The following is an 18,674-nucleotide window of genomic DNA, read 5'->3' as shown; positions in this document are numbered from 1 at the left end:
CAGAGATGACCTATACATAGAATAAAGAGGCAGTGAGTGTACACTGAGACATTTGTCCATTTGATTCTTGAGTAGTAGATACTATGTGCCAAGTTGTGTACTAAATCCTGAATAGATACTGCTGATGGTCTCTATCTTCATGTTTAACATCCAGAGGAGACCAGAGACATTTAACAAGTAAATGAACCCAGAGGTAAGACTGTGGTTACCAGGTCTGATATAAAAAGAAAAGAACCGAGTTTAGTGATAGACTTCCTGGGAAAGATAAAGTGGTTAGGGAGAATGATGGAGGGACAGTTAAAATCTTGAAGAAAAGGAGCAATCCATGCAAAGTGAGAGAGGGAAGAAGACTCTCATCTTGTGGGCTCACTGACATGAAAACCTCAAATAGAAAGTAGAAGAATTGCTATTAGGCCAGGCAAGGTTAGAGTTGGTACTGGGGAAGAGCCTTTGTCATACAGGACTTTTTTTTTCTTTTTGGGTCACACCTGGCAATGCACAGGGGTTACTTCTGGTTCTGGACTCAGGAATTACCCCTGGCAGTGCTCAGGGAACCATATGGGATGCTGGGAATTGAACCCAGGTTGGCTGCGTGCAAGGCAAATGCCCTACCCGCTGTGCTATTGCTCCAGCCCCATCCAGGACTTTAAAAACCAAGGGAAGATACTGGATTCCATATAGGAAAATGATGTCCTCACTGTTACTACCAAAAACTCCCTCTCCATTCCCAAACCAGAGAGCCCAAATTTCACTGTCAGATTCTACCATAGGCAATAGGGACAGGTGCCATTACAGTCCTTGGTGATGTCTGAAGAAGTCAGAATCATACTTCTTTCCTCTTGTGAGACTGAGCTTGGTGATAACACATGACTGCAACGTGTGCATGAAAGAGAGGCCAGTCCAAGAATAGCCTCCAGGAGATACTTATCAAAGATGAGTCCTGAAGGATGAAGCCTCTCAAGGAAGACAAAAGAGAAAAATCTAGGTGCAAAGAGCACAGTAGGAAAACATTCAGAGATTAAAATGTGCATATTGGGGCTGGAGTGATAGCACAGCAAGTAGGGTGTTTGCCTAGCACATGGCCAACCCAGGATTTGATTCCCAGCATCCCATATGGTCACCTGAGCACTACCAGGAGTAATTCCTGAGTAAAGAGCCAGGAGTAACCCCTGAGCATCTCTGGGTGTGACCCAAAAAGCAATAAATTTAAAAAAGTGCATATTATACACAAAATAAATGTAATGTGCTTAGAGTGCGGTATATGCAAGGTAGAAGGGAAGTTTTAATAATACAGTATGGAGAGACAGATGGTGAAGTACATCTCTGCGAAGCAAATAAATCTATGCTTTATTTTGGGTACAGTGAGAAAGAGCCACTCAAGAACTTTAGGTAGAAGTGAGACTCATACCTTTAGAAGAGTCACTCTGGAAAATAAACAAAGGTGTAAGGAACCTAGTTAGGATAAAATTTCAAGCAAGGATATGTTAGGAGACCAGTGCTCTAATCCAGATTATTGACAATGGCCTGAATAAAGTGGTAACAATTCCCACTCTGAATCTGCCCCAGGATGGTCGCTCAAGCAGCTATGGAAATGAGACCCGATAGGTCACTGTCCTCCCGTTGTTCATCGATTTGCTCGAGCAGGCCCAGTAACGTCTCCATTATCAGCTTCCATTAAACTACGGAACACTCGCATTATCAGGCAAAGAGAATCTGTGTCTAGCAGACCTTTTTATTTATTTATTTATTTTTAGTGAAGATGCCTTTGCATATCCAAGAGAAAGCTTTTATTTAATGGGTGGCAGATGTTGCAATGAGCAGCAGATCCGGGCATGGATTTGAACATTCTTAGCCCTCTATGGGAGTGGGAGCCCATGTTAGAGGACAGGATCACCCAAGGGTGTGGACAGAGTGAGAAGAGGGCCAAGGACAGAGCTCTGGGATACTCAGATGCTTAAAGGACAGAGGAAGAGAACCAGCCTGAGATGAGGTAGGAAAATCTAAAGGTTTTTCGAAGGGCAGAAGCAAAATAAGAAGAGCTAACGCAGTATAAAATGAGAGAGAATTTGATACACAGGAAAGCAAAAAAGGTTTGTTGCCACCAACAAGGCATTGGCTCTCTCAGTGGGAAGCGTTTCTGTAGAATGGGGCAGCCAGAGTGATAGCACAGCGGTAGGGCGTTTGCCTTGCGCGCAGCCAGCCCGGCCGAGCCGGGTTCGATTCCTCCGCCCCTCTTGGAGAGCCTGGCAAGCTACCAAGAGTATTCAGTATGCCAAACACAGTAACAAGAAGTCTCACAATGGAGACGTTACTGGGCCCACTTGAGCAAATCGATGAACAATGGGAGTACAGACAATGGGGCAGCCAGATGCTCGTTGCAGAGGACAGCAGTGAAGACCTGGAGACAGACAGTAGGGAAGCTTCTGCCCAGAACTTTCTCTTACTCCCACAAAGGGGGCCAGTGTCTGTTCTGAGAACATGTGTTCTGATTGGAGTTTTGAAAGTCTGTTCACCATATTTGTGGGCAGCCTATGAATCCAAATAATTAAATGACTTGGAAGAGACCAGAGACTCCACAGGTGCTGTCTGCATTTAAGACTGTAAGCAATAAAGTTGGAGCACAAAAAAAAAAAAAAAGTTTCCCCGACTTGGGTATTTTTTTTTAAACTAGAAATGAATTTCCTGTGATGGGAAAGGAATTATTTATCGATCACCTATCATTTTATAGTGCTCAGAACTCTAGAGTTAATCTTCACAGCAGCCTGTAAGGGAAAAGCATTAACTCTGATTGCAAAAACGTAAACTGTGCTTGGAGAGGTTCAGGAGGACCTAATCGCCCTGCTGGTATTTGGCAAAACCACTGGGTGATTATTGAAGCTATTCTTTTCTTCAGAGGCAACAGGACAAGGGCAGCAAGAATTTCTCCCTCTGAGGGAGGATATATGAGCCCCGGAGTGCATGAGGGGGGGGGGGGGGGGGAACGATCCTCCTGGAATAGTTAAGATGTGATTCCCGAGTTGGAAGGGGGCAGACCGCCCTCGTCTTTGAGAAGAATTGATAAAACATACAAATGAAACAATCCACCCCCCCATAGGCATTCTGCAAGGTTAAAATTATGTGAATAATGATGTGCATTTGTTATTTTAATGTTTTCCAAGTGCATTTAATTTAGAATGATATACTCAGATAGCACACATGGTAAGGTATAATTGAAAAAACATGCAGGAGAATGACTGGATTCAAAGAATAAACATACAGCTGCGAGGAGGTTAGAAGTCAAAGGGGAAAGCACATGTCCCATCCCCCAGAGGGCTCATTAGTGCCTGAGTGACCATCTATGTAGAGACTAAATGAATCTCACTGTTTGTAAAAACCCACAGTAAATGAGACAATGATGAATCAATAGTAATTAGGCCTATTGGTCCTTATTGACCCTGCTGTCTGAAACTAAATGCCCTACCCAGAGATTCCTTGAGAGGCAAATGAAAAGATTTATAGACATGCACTTATTTTTTTTTAAATGCCTTTTGTGTAAATGTCGTGATGCTGTTTTGAGGTGATACATTGCCACAAGTTATGTAGACTTCTGACTTTAGACTCCAAAAGATGCTTCATGGCTTTTTTTTGAAGTGTGATTCCTAATGGACCAAGAGCAGAGAGAGCAGGGAGAAGAGAATCATGGTGTGTGATCAGATTCTCCCCAGCTATATGATCTGACACCCCCTCTCTTCTCCCTGCCCTCCCTTCAGTGAAGCCTCACAGACTTCCTTTCTCAATACTCTTGCAGAACCATGCTAAAACAAAAGTTTGCCTGTCAGTTTTTGACCCATGGTCCTGCCACGGTCATACAGAGAAGCGATTTGGCCTTATCTAGGTCAATTTACTTTTTTGAGTGTCACCTTTGCAATGGGTGGCTGATGGTGGATATATGGCTTCCCTGGCTGCCACTTCCAGTGAACTCAACTGGTGTGGCAGTTCATCAAACTGGGGTTAGCAAGCCTTTTCCCAACAATGTCATCATCCTCCTGTGATGCAGGGCAAAATATTTTGATGATTGGGAATGAGGGGTCACAGCAAGAAGCAAAGAGATGAGAAGGGTAGGGTCGGGTAGCCCTCACCTCCACTCAGCCCACGTCATGCCTGCAAACATATTCACACGATCATAGATGCTTTTGTATAGGTTTTACTCCTCTCTCTTTCTGTATCAGAATTTTATGGACATTTTTTCATTTGACATAAAATTTTGAAATTCACGGCTTTACTTGTACCTTTCCTTGTTTCTTTTAACTTAGTTTAGAGGTTTGAGGAACTTCCTAAGATCCATGGAGACACTGTGCCATAAATTGAAGGAAAAAAATGTCAATCCATTTTTATCTTATTTATGGGGGGGAATGGGGAATTGTGTCTGGGCCACACCCAGCTGTACTCAGGGCTTACTCCTGGTTCTGCACTCAAAAATCATCATGGAGGTGCTCTGGGGATCATATGCTATTCAGGAATCAAACCAGGCTTGGCCACATGTTAGATAGACAAGTGCCTGACCTGCTGTACTATCTCTCTAACCTCCAATGCATTTTAAAACATAGATAATAAATACTTGCTGTCTTGGGTATTATAGTATTTCTTGGATAGTTTTTTTTCCTACTTTTTTTCTACCAGTTTTTATTTCATTTTTAATCTTTAAAGCCTTCCTTCCAAGGACCCCAGCAGGAAAATGGCATGAATGTCAATCTCTGATATAACTGACTTTATTCTGAAATTATTGAGAATGAAGCATATTTAAAGGGGAAAGGGTCATCCCCAGTGAGCACTGTGCAGTGAGTTTTAATGCAGTGATATTGGTTTTTTTTTCTTTATTTTTATTACAGAAACACCATGAGGTACAGTTGTAGACTTAGAAATTTTTGTGCTTGGGTTTCAGTTATACAATGATTGAGTATTCATCCCTCCATCAGTGCCCATTCTCCACCACCAATGATCCCAGAATCCCTCCCACCCCCCTATCCCACCCCCATCCCACCCCACCTCTGTGGCAGGGAATTCCCTTTTGTTCTCTCTCTCCTTTTGAGTGCTGTGGTTTTCAAAACAGGCATTATTGTTATTGCTGTGTATTCACTGGAAAAGGCTCAATGTTCAGAGTGGTTGGGTCATTAGCTCCTGTTCCTCAGTGAATACAGGCAAACGAAGCTCTGAACACAAAAGACTTCCTCTCTCAAGCACTCATCTCTGTCTTCCTCTCAGCTGAACCTCGTATGACTTGAAGGAGATCATTTGACCTCCTTATTAAACACAGGAAGAAAGAGTGGCTTATCAATGCAAAATAAATAAATAAATACTGCAGAATCATTTGATGAGTTTAGGTTAGAACTCAAATTTCCTAACTCCTAAACCTAACTGCTTTACTCCATCCCCTTACTTTTCTTAGCAAACCCCTAACCTGAGTCTAGAAACAAACATTAGTCATTCATTTCATCATTATTATTACAATTAGGAATACAGATTTTTTATATATCCTTGACATGTGTATAGCATTGTACAATTTACAAAACACAGTATCTTCACATCTGTTGTCTCCTTTGATCTTCACATTGACCCTGTGAGGTAAGCTAGACAAGGATTATGGTATCTGTTTTTACAGATGCAAAGATGGTGCTGCAGGAAGGTTGAATAACTTTCTCCTGGTTCCAGGATCACCAGGGCAAAGCCATTCCTGGAGCTGGTCTTGATTCAGAACCACCCCCATTCTCCGCCAGCACAGAGCACCTACTCTTAGCGACAGGACAGTGACATCCCAGACTGCCCTACACTGGTTTTCGTGGGATTGGGGTCATTTCTCTGCAAAACTTTGGGGAATTACGCTTACTCTCTGGATTTGATGTGAAGTACAAATGGCTTCTTTCTGCAGAACAGTTTGCTCCCTGGTCCTGCCCCCACCCACTCCCACCCCCCCTTTTAAAAACAAAATTCACTTTTCTTCCAGATGCCAGAACGTGTATGCGTATTTGAACAGTCACCTGGATCTGATTGAGAAGGCTCAGCCTGTGGGTTTCCTCACTGTTGATTTACATGTTTGGCCAGATTTCCATGGCAACCGGTCTCCCCTAGCAGATCTGACACTAAAGGGCATGGTAAGTAACAGCCAGTCCTTGCGGGAAGGTGAAGGTGGGCCAAGGGGCTACAAAACTTGGAAGGAGCCAAGGGAGGAGAAAAGAAAAGAAGGAAAATAAACAAGCCAATAGCTCCATGGACCAGTTGCAGATGCTTTTGTGCAGGCTCTGGCTGCTGGCCCCCCTCCCCCCACCCACATTTCCCCAAGAGGCTCTGCTGAAAGTTATCATTGTTTCTGAGCCAACCTTGAGAGCCTCAAAAGCAGTAATTCTTACAGTTTACTACTACTGCCGCTGCACCATGAAGTGGTTGGAAGTCATGAGTCTCTGCCTGGGTCATTTTTACATTGACATCAGTCCATAGCATCATCTTTTCCATTTCCAGCCCTTGGTCACCTGGTAAATAAGGGGTAAATATTGCTACCCTTGATCCCACTTGCCACCGCTACACATATGCCTTAAGCTGTGAGTTAGGATGTTAAGACGCCTCACTAACGCTGTTAGGACTTCAGATTACATTTCAATACATGCAAAGTACAAGTAATAGTTTACAGTGGCAGACACGTGGGGTCTTGTGGACCATGAGTTGTTCCTCCTTGTAAGGGCCAGGATGAAGTCAATGGGACAGTTCATCACCAACTAAGTGCTGATAGACTGCGATGACAGAAGAGAGAACGGGTGGCCGAGAATAGGATGGCCATGGAGAACATCACTGCTTAAGGATGATTGAGGCATGTTAAACCTTGAGAACTCGAGATCAGCTTCAGGCCTCAGAGGACAGAAGAGGCCACAAGCAGTAAGGAAGTCAGAATTCAGGAAGATGTCAAGGCCTTGAAACCGTGGCGCAAGGACAGTTAGGGCAGGCCTTCCAGAGGGAGGCTGAGTGAGCAAGGCAGATGTGTGCGTGCAGGAGCCTCCTGGCTTGGAGTATGTGAAGACACCCATGGCTGTGCTCTGGTGATGAATTTTACTGAGAATATCTTCAATATCTTTATAATGCCAACAAGAAGGCCTGGTCTTTATTTTCCTTACCTACTTGAAGAGAAAAGAAAAATCATACATGGTAAAAGTTATGTCTGGAGTCCTTGAAGTGTGCCCTCACAACAAGAAATGAGCTTGGCCTCCTTATTTGGTCTGTAGAAACAGAGGAGAAATGTCCAGAGAGGATCATGTGTCCACAGACTGCAGCTGGAGAGCCTACAGTCAGATTTGCATTTTTTCTGGGTGCAAACAGTGGCTCGTATATGGTGGCCAAAAAAAAAAAAAAAATCAGTGTCATAATCAAGATACACATCTCAACCCAAATATTATAGACATTTAAAAGGTCAAAGCTGAGAAGTGTGACTGATCTATAAAGTGATCCCTAAAGAAAGCATGGTGACCCAGAAAGGCAAAGCAGTATAGTCGAAGTGACATCTGCACTTGTTTGTTCATTGCAGCATTCTTTACAATAGCCAGAATCTAGAAAAAACCTGAGTGCCCAAGAACAGATGACTGGTTAAAGAAACTCTGGTACATTTACACAATGGAGTACTATGTAGCTGTTAGAAAAGATGAAGTCATTAATTTACATACAAGTGGTACTACATGGAAAGTATCATGTTAAGCAAAATGAGTCAGAAAGAACGGGATAGACACAGAAAGATTGCAGTCATCTGGGGAACATAAAGTAAAAAAATGGGAGACTAACACCCAGGAGTGGCCGAGATTAGTACCAGGAATTTTGCTCCATGACCTGGAGGCCAGCCACATGTGCTAGGGGAGAAGAAAGCTCAGATAGAGAAGGGAGCACCAAATAAAGGGTGTTGTGAGGATCCTCCCAGGATGGGAGAAGCATGCTGAAAGTAGACTATAGACTGAACATGATTGCCACTCAATGCCTCTCTTGCAAACCATAGGATCCAAAAGGAGAGAGAGAGAGAGATCAAAAGGGAATGCCCTGCCACAGAGGCAGGGTAGGATGGGGGGACGGGGGGTGGGAGGGATGCTGGGACCCGCGGTGCTGGACGATGGACGCTGGTGGAGGGATGGGTACTCAGTCATGGTATAACTGAAACCCAAGCACAAAAATTTGTAGGTCTACAAAAAAAAAGGGGAAAAAAAGCATGGTGATAGACCATACTGGCCCGGATTCTCAAGTCTCTCTGTCTTTGGGACCCTTCCTTGGCAGAATCAGGGTACTCAGCTTCGGTTCCAGCATTGTTGTTGCATTGGATCCCAGGGAGTTTTGTACGTTTCTTCAATCCTGATGTCCAAAGAAAAAAGAATTTCTAACATAAGGGCATTCTCATGAAGGGATCCAAACACAGTGTAATTTCAAAAGACATTATTCTGGAGTGATTTTGAAGGCTGCCTGACTCATTAGAATATGTGTTCTCGTTAGGGTAAGGGTGTATTTTTTTAATTCCTGTTAGTTTTTTTTTTATTATTGTATAAGCATACATCACATAGAACATAATATTTCTTTTAATATTTTTAAGTCAATTACCATGAGATACACAGTTACAACGTTTTTTATGATTGGGTTTCAGTCATACAGTGTCCCTTCACTGGTGTACATTTCCCACCACCAATGACCCCAGTTTCTCTCCTGCCACCAATACCCCCCCTCCACAAGCCTGCCTCTATGGTAGCCACTACTCTCTCTCTCTTTCTCTCTTTCTCTCTTCTCTCTCTCTCTCTCTTTCTCTCTCTCTCTCTCTCTCTCTCTCTCTCTCTCTCTCTCTCTCTTTCACTCTCTCGATCTCTTCTCTGTCTTTTCTTCTGGGCATTATGGTTTGCAATACAGGTACTGAAAATTTAACCACATGATATTTCTTAACAAAAAATTTTCCTTTGTAGACTTCCTTGGGTGAGTTTGTCCTTGGATTGGGCATTGCTTGTGAGTGTTTGTCACAACACTGGAAGGATGAGGCGACCTGCCTAAGAGAAAAGGAAGGAAAATTAACATTTTCCCCTCTTTCCCTTAATCCACTTTGGTATAGCATCAACATAATCACGCTGTTACCCATCTATTCCCATATTATCCTTTGTCAGTGCTTCTTGTGAGTACCATCTCCAGCCCTCACTCAGTAAATATTTGGTAGTGATTCTGTGCTAAGCCTGCCCTTCTGATACAGTGAGATCCAACAGTCACTACATTCATGTAGCATGATTCAAGAGAAGGGAGGGAGGAGCCTATGAAATATTAGGTTTAAAATCTTCCTGCAACTATAATTGTCAGAATAACTCTTGGAGGTCAGGAATCATGTATAATTTTGTTCTTTTGGCTTTTAAATTGCTTCTCATTCATACTAAATGCTTATTGGTGATTGATAGTCAACATGGAGATAATCAAGAGATCATTTGTTGTCTTAGAATAAACTAAACAGTTTTTTCATTCTAAATAGATTAGATTGCTAATGACTCTTACTATCCAGATAAGTATTTAACACTGTTATTAATGCTCTCATAAACTAGGATAATATGCTCCCATTGTTGTATAATTATGCTTATCAATTCATTATTGTTAGCAATTAGGTTCTGTACTAGTTTGTGGGGTGTAATTAGACATAATTCCAGGCTTCATGATTATTATTGTGTTGTGATAGAGAGTGGGCACACAGTGGGGATACAGGGACAAGCCCAGGTGCCACTTTGTTCAGGGATTCCAGGGATAGTACAGGGGTTAAAGAATTTGCCTTGCATGAAGCCAACCCCAATTTGATCCCAGCTCCACATATGACCTCTTGAATCTCAGCAGTGATTACTCCCAAGAACAGAGTCAGGAGTAAGCTCTGAGCACCACTGAGTGACCCAACAATCTCCTACACACACACACACAAAGAAAGAGAGAGAGAGACAGAGAGAGAGAGAGAGAGAGAATTAAAATTAATTATGTCAGCCTTGAAAATTAGAATGGCTTTTCAACCAGAAAAGTGAAATTGGGTAGATTTTCCAGATTCTAAAGGACTAGACTACCATGTCTGAGGAAAAAAAAAAATACATATATATATATATATTGCTTTTTGGGTCACACCTGGCAATTCTTAGGGGTCGGGCTTGGCTCTGCACTCAGGAATTATTCCTGGTGGTGCTCTGGGACCATATGGAATGTCAGGAATTGAACCCAGGTTGGCCGTATGATAGGCAGACTTCCTATCTGCTGTTACTATCGCTCTGGCCCAAGAAATATAAAATTTAACAGAGAAACACAGTAAACCCCTAATCTTGGCAGACTTTGGCCCTTTCCACCTTCTGCTGCAATGCTTAAAAAAATGCAAAGTTCATGGGCCAGAACAACAGTACAGCAGGTAGGGCTTTTGCTTGAATGTGGCTGACTTGGGTTCGATTCCCGACATCCTGTATGGTTCCCCCAAGCACTGCCAGGACTAATTCTTGATCGTAGAGCCAGCAGCAATCCCTGAAAACAAAACAAGTATATTAAAAAATGCAGAGTAAAAATGGGGCTGTGATCTTCAGGGGTTTGTTTTTGTGTTTTTGTTGGTTGGTCTTGTTTTTTTTTTTTTTTCATTTTGAAACAGAATTCCTGAGGAGGAATTCTGGGAGTTTAATTTCCCAGAATTCCTTCTCAGCCAGACCTTATCTCCCATTTCAGTTGATTGCGTAGGAAACGGCTGACCCAAGGAGCCAGCTGAGCAGGAAGCCTGTGGGTGGACTGGGAAATCCTTACTAACGGGCAGGAATGGGAACCACGGTGGCCAAGCCTTTGGAGGGGTGCCTGTCACTTCTTTAGAAAGGGTAGGAAATTGGTGGTTGGCAATTCCCTACAGAAAACCTGTTTAGGCGCAGAACAGGTGGCTGGCTGAAGAATCAAATTCAAGTGAAAAGGAACAGGGGCTGGAGGAAATCATGTGGCCTGCCTGCTGGGAAACACTATGTATAGTTCTCCACTTAGAATACATTAGAAAAAAGAATCAAGTGAGTCCCAAAGGAAAAATGATTTGCATACAGAACGACCTCTTAATTATTTACTACCAACACCAAAGGAAAACAATTAAAAACTTCCTGGCCTATTTGATGGAATGGTTTTAAAGGCACATCTCTTTGAAGCAGAGCAGAAACTTATTAAAGAAAATAAATCCAGATGAAAAGGCCTGAGAATGCGATGAAAAGTTTGTGAATAAAGACAACTTAAAATTGTGGAATTGGTAAAAATCCTGCAGGAAGGTCATCTAACGCATCATTCTCAGTGAAGAAAATAATGATTGGAGCAGACATCAGATGTCGCATATATTTTAGATTTATTGGAAAACCATTTTGAGGGTAGGGCATTGGGGATGATTTATTTTTTCAAGAAAAGTTCAACAGTGTGCTCAGGTCAGAGACAGGCACTAAATGAGTGCCTTCTGCTGAAGCGATTATTTCAGTCTTCACGTGTCAAGCGAGGAATGAATAGTGGCTGCCCCAAGTCAGAAAGCCAAGAAACAGCAGGACTCAAACAAAAGCACGAATCCTGAACTTCCAGCTCAGGTCTCCATGGTGCTGCCATAATTCCCAACCCTGGACTTTACAAAATGCACTGAGAACTGTATATGGGAGTCTCTGGTTTAACCTTGAACCCTACTCCTCAGCCCTGCCTCTGAGCCCTGATTCTAACCACCGGAAGTGTCACTCCTCCCATAATTTCTTTCTCTTTCTTTCTCTCTTTCTTTCTCTCTTTCTTTCTTTCTCTCTCTCTTTCTTTCTCTCTCTCTTTCTTTCTTTCTTTTCCTTTTATTTGGGTCACACCTGGTGATGCACAGGGGTTACTCTTGGATCATGCACTCAGGAATTACTCCTGGCAGTGCTTGGGGGACCATATGGGATGCTGGGAATCGAACCTAGGCTGCCCGTGTGCAAGGCAAATGCCCTACCCACTGTGCTGTTGCTCCAGCCCCCCATTCTTTATTTTTAATTTTTGTGGAATAAAAACACTTTTTTTTTAATGGTAACATATACTTCTCTCATTCTTACTTTGACTCTGCTCCTTGGATTTAAACTTGAATCTTGCCTCTGTTCAGTAGTGGTTCTAGTTTCCTTCTTCCTCTCACTCACTCAGATTTCAAAAGTAATCACCCCTCCGGGTTTGACCTGACTCTAAGCCCTTCCCCGGTAGGTGCCTCCCCTCCTAAGTAGAAGCAGGGCACAACCCAGGAATCTTTCCATTATGCATGATAAATTCATTTTCTTTTGTTCTGGTAACTGCTGGCTCCATGCCCTATGACTAGTTGTTTCATTTTTCTTTTGGTAGGGTACAGAATTGACCTGGGATGAAAGGGGAGAGAGAGAGAGAGAGAGAGAGAGAGAGAGAGAGAGAGAGAGAGAGAGAGAGATTGCCAGAGGGGGGATTTTAATAGTGAGCCTCGACCAAGTGACCATCTCTATAAACATTCCTCTTCTCACTTCATCACTGTGCCCCAGAGAGGTAGGGGCTGCATATAAGATATGGAAAAGAAATGAAATCATTTTCATAACATTTAATGCTGATGGTTCAAAGTTCTTTAAAACTGTAAAAAAAAAATTCTGCTTAGCTTTTAAAGAAACACACATGGCCACCCATAGAGCCAGATGAAGCTAAATACCCACCAATCTGGAATGATTGCATGGTTTCAACTTTTTTTGTTGTTTTTATTTTGAATGTCTGGTTTTACCATTTCTACCACTGTGACACAGTAAGGGAACCCAGGCTTCCAAAGTTAGTCGTGTGTTTGCACCCTGGCTCCCAAATGGACCTCTTGTGTGAACCCTGAGGTTAGGTCTGTGATGTCATCAACAGAAATGGCACAGAGTTCCTTGCAAGATCAGTGCTCAGATCAAATGGGAGGACCATCATACAGTAAAGACACAGCACCAGCCAGTGCTTTTGAACCTATAGCTCTGCACTCTTAAGCAGCCAGTTCTGAGCCCTTTACCATGGCTCAGGATCTATTGGACTCACCAATCACAGTGGTGACTAGCCGTGGAACACTAGCTAAAGAAGCTGAGCTATCACTTAAGCCATCATGAAAAGATGTTCCACCCAACTGGAGTGATTAGACTTGGCTGTACTTCTCTGGTCTCTACTCCATTTCCCCATTAGCATGGCAGAAACTCACATTTTTGGTGCCTTACAGAACAGTTAGTGCTGATGAAAGTTTGAGAGTCCCTGCCTCCTTGTCCTGTTCCTTGTATCCCATATAAGACCTCGGATTGGTTTTCCTTTGTTTTGTTGCTTGTGTTTTCTAATTGTAACTACTTTTATTTTTTTTTTCTAAAATACCCATTTAAAGTGAATCACCTTCAGGCCACGATGAAGCTAAATACCCACCAATCTGGAATGATTGCATGGTTTCAACTTTTTCTCATTGTTTTTATTTTGAATGGCTGGTTTTACCATTTCAACCACTGTGACACAGTTGAGGGAGCCCAGGCATCCGAAGTTAGTCATGTGTTGATCATGAGGACATACCACAGTCAGCCCTAGTAGAAATGTGCTTCCTCTGCTTCCTTTTGAAAATGCAGCACTATCTAGGATGCAGAGCTACTGTCTTGGATGAGCTATTTCTAATAGAAGGCCAAATGTCTTCTCTTCTGCTGAGCATTGAATGCTATACCAGCAGTAACTCCAAGCGAGCACCAAGCAAGTGTGCTTATGGAGATGTGGGATGTGGGAGCATTGGGATGAAACCAATGAAAATTTGATTTGTGGTCTGATTTATCCCTAGCTCCATTTGGGCGTGGCTAAGCAGGGGGGGTGGAGGGGTGAGGGGGTGAGGTGTGCAGGGTCAGCGGTTCAGATGCTTGTTTGCAAGAAAACCAGAGAAGCTAGGTACCTGTTGCCTTGCCTTCCTCTAGTGGGAAAACAGCTGCTACAAGCCCATGAGCAAATAAAGGCATCATTGGAGCAACATCTTTATCATGATCAGCCTTGGAGACAGCAGGACTCTTGGGTATCAGTTTGTTGATGTTTTGCTGATATTTTATGCTGTTTTGTGTAAGCCACTTTTTTTTTAACATACTTTTTTTCCTGTGGAAAGTTGGATTCTATAAGCCAGGCTTCAGTGTCACTGAGCTGCTTTTTGGGGGGTAAAATTTTCTTATTGACAGACCTAATCGACCAGCTGGTACTGTGATTTAAAATAGTACCATTTAATACAGGACCACAGTGTACCAGGAACCATGATAGATGCCTTCATGCGTCATCAACTGCCACAGTTACCCTGCAAAACAGTACTGTTGCTCCATTAAAAAAAAAGAGAAACTGAGGCTTTGAAAATCTTTTGCTCAGAGGAGCAAAGATCCAAAAAAAAAAAAAAATTAGAACTTAGGAGAGTCAAACCAAGACCACTACTGTTCTTTGGAAGAAAATAGATATTTGCATTTTGCTCTCAAATGTAACTGTTCCTATTTCTCCTTCATCTTAGGAACTTTTAAAAATTATATCAGAGAACTATTCTTGTCTTTATTTTATTTTCCTTGTACACAAGGAGTAAAACCTTGGGGGTGGGTCAGGGGAGAAGTCATTCCTTCCCAACTTCCCACCCCTCATGACAGTATTTGTACTGTAAAAGACAGAGTTGTGAGTCAGGTAGAAATCTCAGAAGATCCAAGATATAAACATTGTTAAGAATAAGAATAAGGGCTGGAGCGATAGAACAGCGGTAGGGCGTTTGCCTTGCACGCAGCCAACATGGCCGACCCGAGTTTGATTCCTCCGCCCCTCTCGGAGAGCCCAGCAAGCTACCGAGAGTATCTCACCCACACGGCAGAGCCTGGCAAGCTCCCCGTGACGTATTCGATATGCCAAACACAGTAACAAGAATAAGAATGCTAAAGAATGGGGTCCAAGCTGGCTAGCAAACCTAAGATAGGGTTACATGGTAGCAATTGAGGGTCAGGACAGTTGACCAGAAGAACTTTATGATATTGAGACATAAGCCCACTACAGTGATTCAGAACCAGCAAGGACAAAGGCGTGAAGATTGTTTGGAAGATGACAAATGAACTTTTATGGTAAGGAGTTCACCCGCGGAATAAAATTTTGAAGAGAATACCAATCAAACTTGCTCCCTATATATTCATTATCTCTTGCTACTGTGATGAGTCATCACAAACTTAGAGACATGTATTATCTCACAGTTCTGTTGGCACAAAAGCAGAAATAAAACCATAAATTCTAATTGAGGGATTGCTACCAAATGTGCTCAAGCTGTCAGCCAGCTTCAGCTCCATGCAGTTGCTGAGGAGCTTGGGCCCTGGCTGAGGGTCATCTGGCGATCCTCAGCCCCTTGAGCCCACCTGTCTTCCCAGCCCCTCCCTCCACCTTCAAGTCAGCAAGGCAGATGCTCAAACTTTGGACCTTTCTGATTCTTCTTCATCTTCTCATCTAGTGCATTTCTTGGACATCTCTTCTGATGCTAATTATTTTTTTTAATTTATTAGTGAATCACCGTGGGGTACAGTTACAGACTTACAAACTTTCATACCTGCATTTCAATCATACAATGATCGAGTACCCATCCCTCTACCAGTGCCCATTCTCTACCACCAGTGATCCCAGTATCCTTCCCACCCACTCCCACCCCATTTCCCCACCCCCACACCCTGCCTCTGTGGCAGGGCATTCCCTTTTATTCTCTCTTTCCTTTTGGGTATTGTAGTTTGCACTAAAGGCATTGAGTGGCCATTGTGTTCGATCTTTTCGATCTATGATCTACTTTCTTTTTGTTACTGAACATAGTTTAATTATATAAAAATACCTTACTATTTTTAAATTTTGATTAAAAAACCCACAGATTATATATACATTTAATAGTAAAAGCAAAGAAAATAAGTATAGTTCTCTAAGATTTGTTATACCCGCCCCTCTCGGAGAGCCCGGCAAGCTACCGAGAGCATCTCGCCTGCACGGCAGAGCCTGGCAAGCTACCCGTGACTTATTCGATATGCCAAACACAATAACAACAAAGTCTCCAATGGAGATGTTACTGGGCCCGCTCAATCAAATCGATGAACAACGGGAGGACAGATCAGATCAGACAGGACTCTATGAAGAAAATATAGGCAAGGACTGGTGCACATGAAATTGTATGTTAAACTCAGTGAATATACATCTACTTTCAGCTCACATCTCCCAACGCGAGCTGATCCTCCAAATACCCTTTACTTGGTGTTCCCTTCTCTATCTGAGCTACCTTTTCCCAAGCATTTGAGGCCAGCTTCCAAGCCATGGAGTAAAACTCCTGGTCCTTATCTCTACTATTCTTGGGTGTTAGTCTCCCTTTCTGTTACTTTATATTCCACAGATGAGTGTAATCCTTCTATGTCTCTCCCTCTCTTTCTGACTCATTTCACTTAACATGATACTTTCCATGTTGATCCATTTATACGCAAATTTCATGACTTCATCTTTTCTAACAGCTGCATAGTATTCCATTGTGTAAATGTACCGGTTTCTTTAACCAGTCATCTGCTCTTGAACACTCGGGGTTTTTTCCAGATTTTGACTATTGTAAATAGTGCAGCAATGAACATACAAGTTCAGATGTCATTTCTACTATGCTTTTTTGCCTCTCCGGATATATTCCCAAAAGTGATATAGCTGGGTCAAAAAAGAGCTCAATTTCAAATTTTTTGAGAATCGTCCATACTGTTTTCCAAAAGGGCTGAACCAGTCAGCATTCCCACCAGCAGTGAAGAAGAGTTCCTTTCTCCCCACATCTGTGCCAGCACCAGTTGCTTTTGTTCTTTTGGATGTGGGCCAGTCTTTGTGGTGTAAGATGGTATCTCATTGTTGTTTTGATCCGCATCTCCCTGATGATTAGTGATGAAGAGCATTTTTTCATGAGCTTTTTGGCCATTAGGATATCTTCTTTGAGAAAGTTTCTGTTCATTTCATCGCCCCATTTACTGATGGTGTTGGATGTCTTCTTTTTGTAGAGTTCAACTAGTGCCCTGTATATCCTTGATATCAATTCCCTATCTGATGGGTATTGGGTAAATATCCTTACCCATTCTGTTGACTGTCTTTGTATTTTGGTCACTGTTTCTTTTGAGGTGCAGAAGCTTCTTAGATTAAGATAGTCACATTTGTTTATCTCTGTTTCCACTTGCTTAGCCAGTGGCGTGTCATCTGATGATACTTCTAAGGGCTCATTTGATGACGTTGAGTCCAGCTGGATAATTCAGGGTATCTCCCTTCTTTAAGGTTAACTCTCCAGCAGATCTTAAAGTGGCTGCTGGAGAACCACTTTCCAGTTTCCCACTTTCTCCAGAGGCTTCCTACAACTCTTTGTCTATGACTCTCACATCTCCAAGATCCCATTAACGCAGCCTTTCTTAAGAGATGGGAGGTAGATAAGGTCCCCCGGATGCCCCCAGAATATTCTGAGGCAATCACAAGTGAAAAATCACATAAATAGGAGGCCACAGCATGAGACTAGAGGACCAAAGAGGTAGGAGAAAAGGACGGGGGGGGGGGGGATAGGAAGAAAACAAGGTAGAAAGAGAACCAGGGCCAGAAATAGGTTGAGAAACTGCTCTAAATCAGCGTTATAAATATTTTATAAAAATAAATAAAAATAAAAAAATTTTTGGAGGGCGGACTCCTGGTAGTGTTCAGGTATACAGTGTGGAGGATTGAACTAGGGTCAGCTGTATGCAAGGCAAGTGCCTCAATCCCCATTCTGTCTCTCCAACCACTAGATCAGTGATATGATTAGTGTTTGGGTACCAGGAGCAAGAGTCTTGGCGGAACATCTTTAGGACTGTGCCCACCACATTATGTGGGCACATATATCGACTTGTCTCAGATCCAGGGGTGTTCAAGCTTCATCCCAAGCATGCCCTGAAACCTCTAACTGTTGTCTGGAAGATTTGTCCTTTTCAGTTCCAGGCTGCTGGAACTGAAAATTTCATTTTCAGCTTCCAGTTTTCTACTTTCTCCAGAGGTTTCGTACAACTCTTTCTCTATCCGTAACCCCCCTCATTTTACCACTGTTGGTCTATCTGCTTAATCTTCATTACTGATAAAACATTGTTTTTTTTAATCTCCTCCTCCTTTGCTTTCCACAAAGCTTTCAAACAATTCTCCAGAGCTTTGGATACCCCACCCAGGTCTTGATGACCCTAAAAATTCTCAGGACTGGGAATCCTGCTTTATTAATTTTTGTAATTGTTAGTGGCCCAGTAAGAATCTATTCTGTGCCCCATTTATAAAAGAAATGTCCAATACATAATCATTTACACTCCTGTAACTATGCAGGAGGAAAAAATTGGCTAACTCAATTACTAACACATTTGTTAATCTCAGCTGTTAGAGCTTGTAAATCTATAATTAACGGCACCAAGGTTTAGGACAATCATTCCCACGATTCATTGTGCAATAGAAAGTTGCTTAAAAATGCAAATTGCTGGGCCCACACCAATGGTTTGATAAATCTGGATCCCTGGAACTCTACATTCAATTAGGATCCTAGGAGAGAGTGAAGAGATAGGTCCAAAATTCCAGCTAGAGTTAACGCAAATTCCAGGTGAGACACTTTTGTCTTCCCTAATTAGAGAGTGAATAAAAGCATGTTGACTTATGGACTAAGATTCCTTTGTGAC

The 18,674-nt window shown here is 42.5% G+C and overlaps 1 protein-coding gene across 4 annotated transcripts in view; it reads left to right on the top strand.

Annotated features, from left to right (window-relative positions):
- FGGY (FGGY carbohydrate kinase domain containing) overlaps positions 1-18,674 on the top strand; it is a 475,385-nt gene that overhangs the window by 339,890 nt on the left and 116,821 nt on the right. For all 4 annotated transcript variants that reach the window (XM_056122278.1, XM_056122274.1, XM_056122275.1 and 1 more), the window contains one exon: positions 5,981-6,128. In XM_056122278.1, the coding sequence (XP_055978253.1) occupies positions 5,981-6,128 (148 nt within the window). The remainder of the gene's footprint in view (positions 1-5,980; positions 6,129-18,674) is intronic.

This window comes from Sorex fumeus, unplaced genomic scaffold, assembly GCF_029834395.1.
Source record: "Sorex fumeus unplaced genomic scaffold, SorFum_2.1 ptg000045l, whole genome shotgun sequence".
Classification (NCBI taxonomy): domain Eukaryota; kingdom Metazoa; phylum Chordata; class Mammalia; order Eulipotyphla; family Soricidae; genus Sorex; species Sorex fumeus.
Note: the sequence above shows the minus strand (reverse complement) of the source record. Positions and strands in the feature narration are given on the sequence as shown.